We start from the raw sequence: 6,738 nt of genomic DNA, 5'->3' as shown, positions 1-6,738 counted from the left end.
CTCGGGAGGTGCCGTAGGGCCGCGGTGCCAGCGGATGCTCAGGGAGGTGCTGCAGGTGCAGCCGGACGTGCAGGCAGGAACAACCTGCAGCTGCAACAGAAACAATCCGATTTGAAAGGCAAATAAACATCCTTTAAAATGTTAGGATGCCAATAAAAGTGCCCGCTAAGTGCGGCCTGAGCCGGGAGCTCTGCGGCAGCACTGTCGGCCCGGGGCGATGTCCTGGGAGCCTCTCCCGGCTGCTGGAGGCCGCTTTTCTCCAGCTCAGCCCTTCTGTCCGTGAGTGACCGCTCGGTCTGCGGCTCTGCAGCGCTCTGAGGCTCAAATCGATCGGTGCCAGCCATTCCCGGGGGCAGTGGGAACGCCGGGGCCCCGGGCCGTGCCCGCAGCAGCCGCAGCCGGAGCTCCGCCGGCAGCGGGGGCAGCCGGGGCTCGCTTCTCGCCGCGGGCCCGGTGTCCCCCTGGCCCCGGTTGCGGCCCCGCTGCTCCCCGCTCCTGTCCCCGGGCCCCCGCAGCGGGAAGCGGCGGCAGCCCCGCTACCTGGGCCGGGCTTTCCCGCTCAAGGACGGGCCATGGCCCGAGCCCCGCCCGCCTCAGCCCCCAGCACCTCCTGCCGCGGGCGCTGCGAGGGGAGCGAGCCCCAGAGCGGGAACACCAAGGTTATCCTGGGGGAAATAAAGGCTTCATTTACTGCTCGTGTTGCCGTTCGATGGTATCTCGGCCCACGGGGTGTTTACAGCCCCCCAGCCGGGCCGGGCGCGGAATTGGGGCAGGAAGGGGCGATGCGGGCGCGGAGCTGCTCCACCCCTCGCTGTGTTTACCCCAAATAAACCCCAGGGCCGCGGGCTCGCCCTCCCCTTAAAAGCGCGGGTGGGTGCCGGGCCAGAGGGGAGCCGGCAGGGGTGGCCGAGCTGGGACATGCTGCAGGTGGGGCTCAGCCTGCCCCGCTCCCCCGGGGCCGCGGCCGCGGGCGAGGACTCGGGCACCGGGCGAGGTGAGTGCGCCGAGCGGGCCCCGCCCGCGCCGGGACGCGGCCGGCGGAGCAGAGGAGCTGGGGCAGACCCAAATTCCTGCCCCGACTCCCTCGGCTGGCCCCGGGCGGGCAGAGCTGGAGCCTTCGTTCAGCACCGGGGCCGGGGCACCGGCGGTCGGGTGGGCTCGGGCTGATGCTCCTCGGTACCGGGCAGGGCAGCACCCTGGGGACAGGACGAGGTGAATTTGGGGTGCAAACAGCCCCTGATTCACCCCCGGTGTTGTCTCGGCCTGGTTTCTGTGGCCAGAAGCCCCCGTGACTGTGCCGAGGTCGGGCTGTGTCCAGGACAGGGAATCGGGCTGACCCGCCGGATCCAGCACCTCCTGCCCTGAACCAGCCGAGCCCGAGCCGCTGCTGCTGCTGACCTTGGGCCAGCGCCAAACTGAGCCCGAGAGCCAGAGCCGGGCCCAGCCCGGGCGTCAGGACCCTCCCGTTGTGCCACCACGTGCTGTGCCCCCGTGTCCCCTTGGCTCAGTGCGCATCCATCCTTGGCCCCCAGCAGCTGAGCACAGCCACGATGAAAACATCCGAGAGTTAACGAGTGCGCTAATTGCCTTTATCCCTGCCCGCTAATGAGTGCCCAGCAGAGCTCACCCGGGCCCCGCGCAGGGCTCGGACCGAGCTCTCCCGCAGCTCCGGGGAAATGCCGCTGCCGTCTCTCTAGGAGGAGCTCAGACTCTACTCTTCCCAGCGCCGGGCTGGCGGCTGCCCGAGCCCTGCCTCGGGGCTGGGAGCTTTTGGAGGGGTGAAAAGCCCCTCACGTTGTGAGAAGAAACCCTGACACCCAGCTGGGACCCGGCCCCAGGGCCCTGAGCCGATGGGAGCGGGAGAGGGCAAAGGCTGGAACCCTTCCCTTTGCAGGGGGAAACAAAGAGATCCAGGACGTGGCTGTGAGAGTTCAGCGCCCCCAGGCAGGGTGGAACGCTGTCGGTGGGGCGGTGAAAGGTGCTCAGTAAAAGCTCTTTGTCCTACAGAGGTGCTCGGCTCGTCCCCAGTGACCATCGTGGTCACGTCCGAGGCTGACACGTGGGACATCGACACCTCCTCCTGCCTGGGCTGTGGGCAGTTCGTGGACTGGGACAAGATGCCGGAGCCGCAGCAGCCGGCGCAGATCCCGCGGGACGTGCTGGGCAGGCCCCCGAAGGAGCTGAAGAGGCTGGCCAGGGAAGGCTGCTGGGCCGGGAGCCACGCGGGCCGGGCCCGGCTCTACCCCCGGCTCATCCAGCAGGTCTCCTGCCGCCTCGTCACCCCCGACGCGCCGGTGTACAGGGACGTGGCCGCCCGGCTCTTTGGGAAGCCCGGCGAGAGCTCCCACCCCCTACCCGAGTTCCTGGAGGGCTGCCCGGTGCCCACCTACTGCCTCAACCCGCATGGGGTCGCGGCCCTGAAGAAGATCCTCATCTGTGTGGGCGCCCTGTTCCCCGACATCACCCACAGCCCCCTGCTGCCGGCCCTGGCCGCGCTGCTGCTGCACTACAGCCAGGACGAGGCCCAGTGCTTTGAGAGCGTCTCGCGCCTCCTGGCCAGCAACGCTCCCCACGCCGGCTACATCGACCAGTCCTTCCTGGCCCACCAGGCCTCCTGCATGACCTTTGGGGACCTGGCCAACAAGCACTGCCCGGCGGCTCACAGGCTGATCGCCGGCGCCGCCAACGTCCTCGAGGTCTACTCGGAGTGGCTGTGGTGGCTCTTCCCCGGGCTGCCCTTCGCCTACGCCGTGCGCGTGCTGGACGTGTTCCTGCTGGAGGGCCAGAAGGTGCTGTACCGCATCGCCCTGGCCCTGCTCAAGCAGTTCAGGCTCTCGGTGGCCCCGGCCGGGCTGCAGGGCGCCGACATCAAGGCAGAGCTGCGGGCTTTCGTGGGGAACATCGCCGAGCACGTGACTGTGGACAAACTCCTGGAGAGAGCCTTTGGCATCCGGCTCTTCTCCCGCAAGGAAATCTGGCTTCTGCAGATGGCCAACAGGAAGGCCTTGGTGGAGAGGGGCATCACCGTGGTGCAGAGAAGGTGAGGAAAGCTCGGCGTTCCCCAGCTCTGGGAGCTGAGCAGGCAAAATGTGAGCTCCTGTGGAGAGCACCCAGGGGGAGCTGCAGGCACCTCCTGCAGCTGTGGCTGTGCTGGGCCCTCCCAGCCCCTGGGGACCCTGTCAGGGGACACGGCACAGCCAGAGCTGGGGGACCCTGCCAGGGGACACCGCACAGCCAGAGCTGGGACTCTGGCAGGGGACATGGCACAGCCAGAGCTGGGGGTCCCTGCCAGGGGACACAGCACAGCCAGAGCTGGGGATGTTGGCAGAGAGCTCACGGTGCAAAGAGCAGGACAGAAGCTGCTGCAGGGGGCTGTGTCCCCAAAAGCAGAGGGGCCCCACAGCCCGGCCTGATGTCCCTCCCCTCGCAGGCCGTCCTTCCACCTGGCTGTGGACATGCAGAACTTCAGCTCTAGCACTGTCACGGCGCAGGAGATGCGCCTCATCTGGTCCTGGATCCCCGAGCGCTTCTCGCTCTTCCCCCCCTGCTGCTCTTCTCCACCTCCGAGGACGGCTGCAGCCTGCAGAGGTGAAGCCTCAGCTGCCCAGTGGGGCCGGGCGAGTGGGGAGAAACCCGGGCAGGGCTTGGTGTTGGGGAAAGGAAGAACACAAGTGCCCTGGGGCACCTCTGGGGCTGCTGGGGACCCTGCTGGGCTCGACTCAGGGTCCTGAGTGTGGCTTAGGGGGAAGGGCAGGGGCTGGGCCAGATGGCCACAAACACCTGGGCACTGCCTGGGCACACGGAGACCCGTGGATGTGCCAGGCAGGGATGTCCCCGTGTGCCACACTGTGCCAGGCACGCTGTGAGAGGCCAGGGACAGCCAGCACAGCCCGCCCAGAGCTCCCCGACCCCACCCCTTGTCCATCTCTGCAGGTTCTACACGTGCTGTGAAGGCTACGAACCCACAGTGCTGCTGATCAAAACCACCGAGGGCGAGGTGAGCGTTTCCCAGGCACGGCTGGGGAAGGGGACAGGTTGGGTGACCCCACAGGCATTTCTTGGAGCACCCACGGGCCGTGTGGTCCCTGTCCTGCCCGCCCCGGGTCTGTCCCAGCTCCCAGGACAGAACAAACTGCACCTCTGGCCACCAGGACACACCTCAGCCAGGGGTGCTGGGGGAAACAGGAGGGGAGTGGGTGAGGGGGAGAGGGGCCACCAGTGAGACTTCCATTGCAAATACAGTGCAGGAGGGAGCTGGCACAGCAGGATTTGGCTCTGGGATTGCTCAGGGCAGGGCACCAGGGGTGGGCAGTGCACAGGAGGGAGCTGCACTGCAGGATCTGGGGCTCTGATGCCCCAGGAGATGGGGCAGAGCCTCAGCCCTGCTGAGCCCAGGGCGATGCCCGGTGCTCCCGGGGCTGGCTCTGCTCCCGGCCCATCCCCTGACGGCTCCTGTGCTCTCTCCCAAGGTGTGTGGGGCGTTTCTCTCCTCCGACTGGAGCGAAAGGAAGAAGAGCGGAGCCACATCGGGCTTTTTTGGGACAGGGGAGTGCTTTGTGTTCACCGTAAGTCACGGTTTATGTCCGGCTCTGTCCCATCCCTGTCCTGCCGAGACACCCTGTCCCTTCCCTGCCCCAGCTCCAGGCCTGGACGCAGCTCTCGGCCCAGCCCCCAGCAGCAGCAGCACCTTCCCCCCGCGGTGCCGAGGTGCCCCGGGCCGGGGCTCACCAGGTGTGTCCCGCTGCCCAGGTGCGCCCCGAGGCAGAGAGGTACGAGTGGGTGTTCATCAAGAAGCCGGAGCTGGCCAAGGCCGTGCCGCGCTCCCGGCAGCGCTCGCCTTCCCCCGCTCCCGAGTCCGCGCTGGGCTCGTCCCGGGACAGCCGCAGCCCCAGCCCCAACCACCTGGCCGTGCCCTCGCCGCAGAGGAGAGGCCGCCTGTCCCCGTTCCTGGCCGTCAGGCACTTCCTGCTGCCCTCCAAAACTGCCTCCATGTTCATGTCCGGCTCCCGGGACGGGATCGTGATCGGTAAGGGGGGATCGATATCGGTAACGGGGGATCGTGATCGGTAAGGGGAGATCGATAATTGGTAAGGAGGGAATCGTTATCGGTAAGAAGGAATGGTTATTGATAAGGGGGGATCGTGATCGGTAAGGGGGGGGTCTGTTATCAATAAGGAGGGACGGCTATCGATAAGGAGGGATCACTATCGATAAGGGGGACGGTTATCAATAAGGAGGGATCACTATCGATAAGGGGGACGGTTATCGATAAGAAGGGATCACTATCGATAAGGGGGACGGTTATCGATAAGGAGGGATCACTATCGATAAGGGGGACGGTTATCGATAAGGAGGGATCACTATCGATAAGGGGGGACGGTTATCGATAAGAAGGGATCACTATCGATAAGGGGGGACGGTTATTGATAAGAAGGGATCGTTATCAATGAGGGGGGCCGCTATCGGTGACGCCCCAGGGTGGCACCCCCCGCCCGCCGCTGCCTCGCTGGGAAAGGCCCCGCTCCGGGTCAAAGCCCGAGTTTTGTCCCAAGAGCTCCCGGCTGGGGGTGTTGGGTTAAAGCCCGGGAGGTGAGGGCAGCTCCCCTTCCTCCAGCCCCGGGAGCTCCTCCCGAGAGCCCCACGGGAGCCCACGGCCCAAACCCCGGTGAGGTTCGCACCCCGGGGCTGCGGCGCCCCTTGGCAGCGCTTCCCTCCCTCCGTGCGGGGCCGGAGGAGCCCGGGGCGGGCTCAGCCCGAGGAAGGGCCGGGCTCGGGCCGCGCTGGGATCTTTGTGCCCCGGGCTTGGGCAGAGGAGCCGCAGTGGGTCAGGAACCCCCAGAACAGCCCGAGCCCCTCCAGCGCCGGCAGCGGGGCCGGGGCGGGACAAGGGACGGAGAGCGAGGGGTGGCCGGGGGGAGCCGGGCCCGACCCTGCGCTCGCTCTGCAGGTGGAGGCGGAGGCCAAGCCCTGTCCCTGGACGCCAGCCTGCTCTGGGGACACACGGAGCACTGCGAGACCTTCGACAACCCCCCGCTCTGCCAGGAGAACTTCCAGGTGCAGCTCTTGGAAGTGTGGGGCTTTCAAAGCGCGTAGTTCCCGTGGGGACACCTCTCGTGTGCCACCCACGGGCACGGGGACCCCTCCCCGCGGTGGCCACCCCTGGCCGGGCTGTGGCCACCTGTGCGGCGGCTCCGCTCTCCACCGTCCCCCGCGGTCAGACCGGCTCGGATCGGATCAGATCGGCCCTCGCGGGGCTGTGCAGAGGCCAAGGCAGTGCCAGCACCGAGACTGCGGGCGCTGCCCTTGGGGACATTCGAGGTGGCCTCCCGCAGTTAGACCCGGCCCAGTCTGTCCCTGTCTGTTCCAGTTTGGGGTGCTGGAGGGGAGGGCAGCCAGTCTGGAGTTTCTCACACCTCCCTGGCCTGGCTGCAGCGTGGGGCTTGGCAAAGCAGTGGCAGCACGGGGGGATTTGGTGGGAATTCTGAGCTCAGGCAAAGCACAACACCGAGCTCCAGAGCTCAGCAGAAACACTCTCAGATCTGCTTCCCCCTGGCTCTGAGGCCAGCACAGCCCTTCAAGCCATCCACGGAGTTCTGCAGCCTCCGCGGATATCCAGGAGTGCCCGGGAGCCCCCAGCACCGGGACAGACTCCTCTTGTCCCTGGCTGGAAGTGCTGGCAGTGCTGGCAAAGCCCTGCCTGCAGTTCGTGGGGTGCAGTGACAGCCCCAGGGGCACCTC

The 6,738-nt window shown here is 67.1% G+C and overlaps 1 protein-coding gene across 1 annotated transcript; it reads left to right on the top strand.

Moving 5' to 3' along the window:
• The first annotated feature begins 852 nt into the window (after positions 1 to 852).
• On the top strand, positions 853 to 6,402 carry LOC134556949 (TBC1 domain family member 24-like). Its single transcript, XM_063409453.1, is given in 8 exon segments — positions 853 to 994; positions 2,008 to 3,040; positions 3,431 to 3,534; positions 3,537 to 3,588; positions 3,934 to 3,997; positions 4,470 to 4,565; positions 4,750 to 5,026; positions 5,948 to 6,402. Coding segments are annotated over 8 exon segments (1,848 nt in total). The 5' UTR covers positions 853 to 918; the 3' UTR covers positions 6,094 to 6,402.
• The last annotated feature ends 336 nt before the right edge of the window (positions 6,403 to 6,738 follow it).

Source organism: Prinia subflava, chromosome 12 (genome assembly GCF_021018805.1).
Source record: "Prinia subflava isolate CZ2003 ecotype Zambia chromosome 12, Cam_Psub_1.2, whole genome shotgun sequence".
Taxonomy (NCBI): Eukaryota; Metazoa; Chordata; class Aves; order Passeriformes; family Cisticolidae; genus Prinia; species Prinia subflava.
Note: the sequence above shows the minus strand (reverse complement) of the source record. Positions and strands in the feature narration are given on the sequence as shown.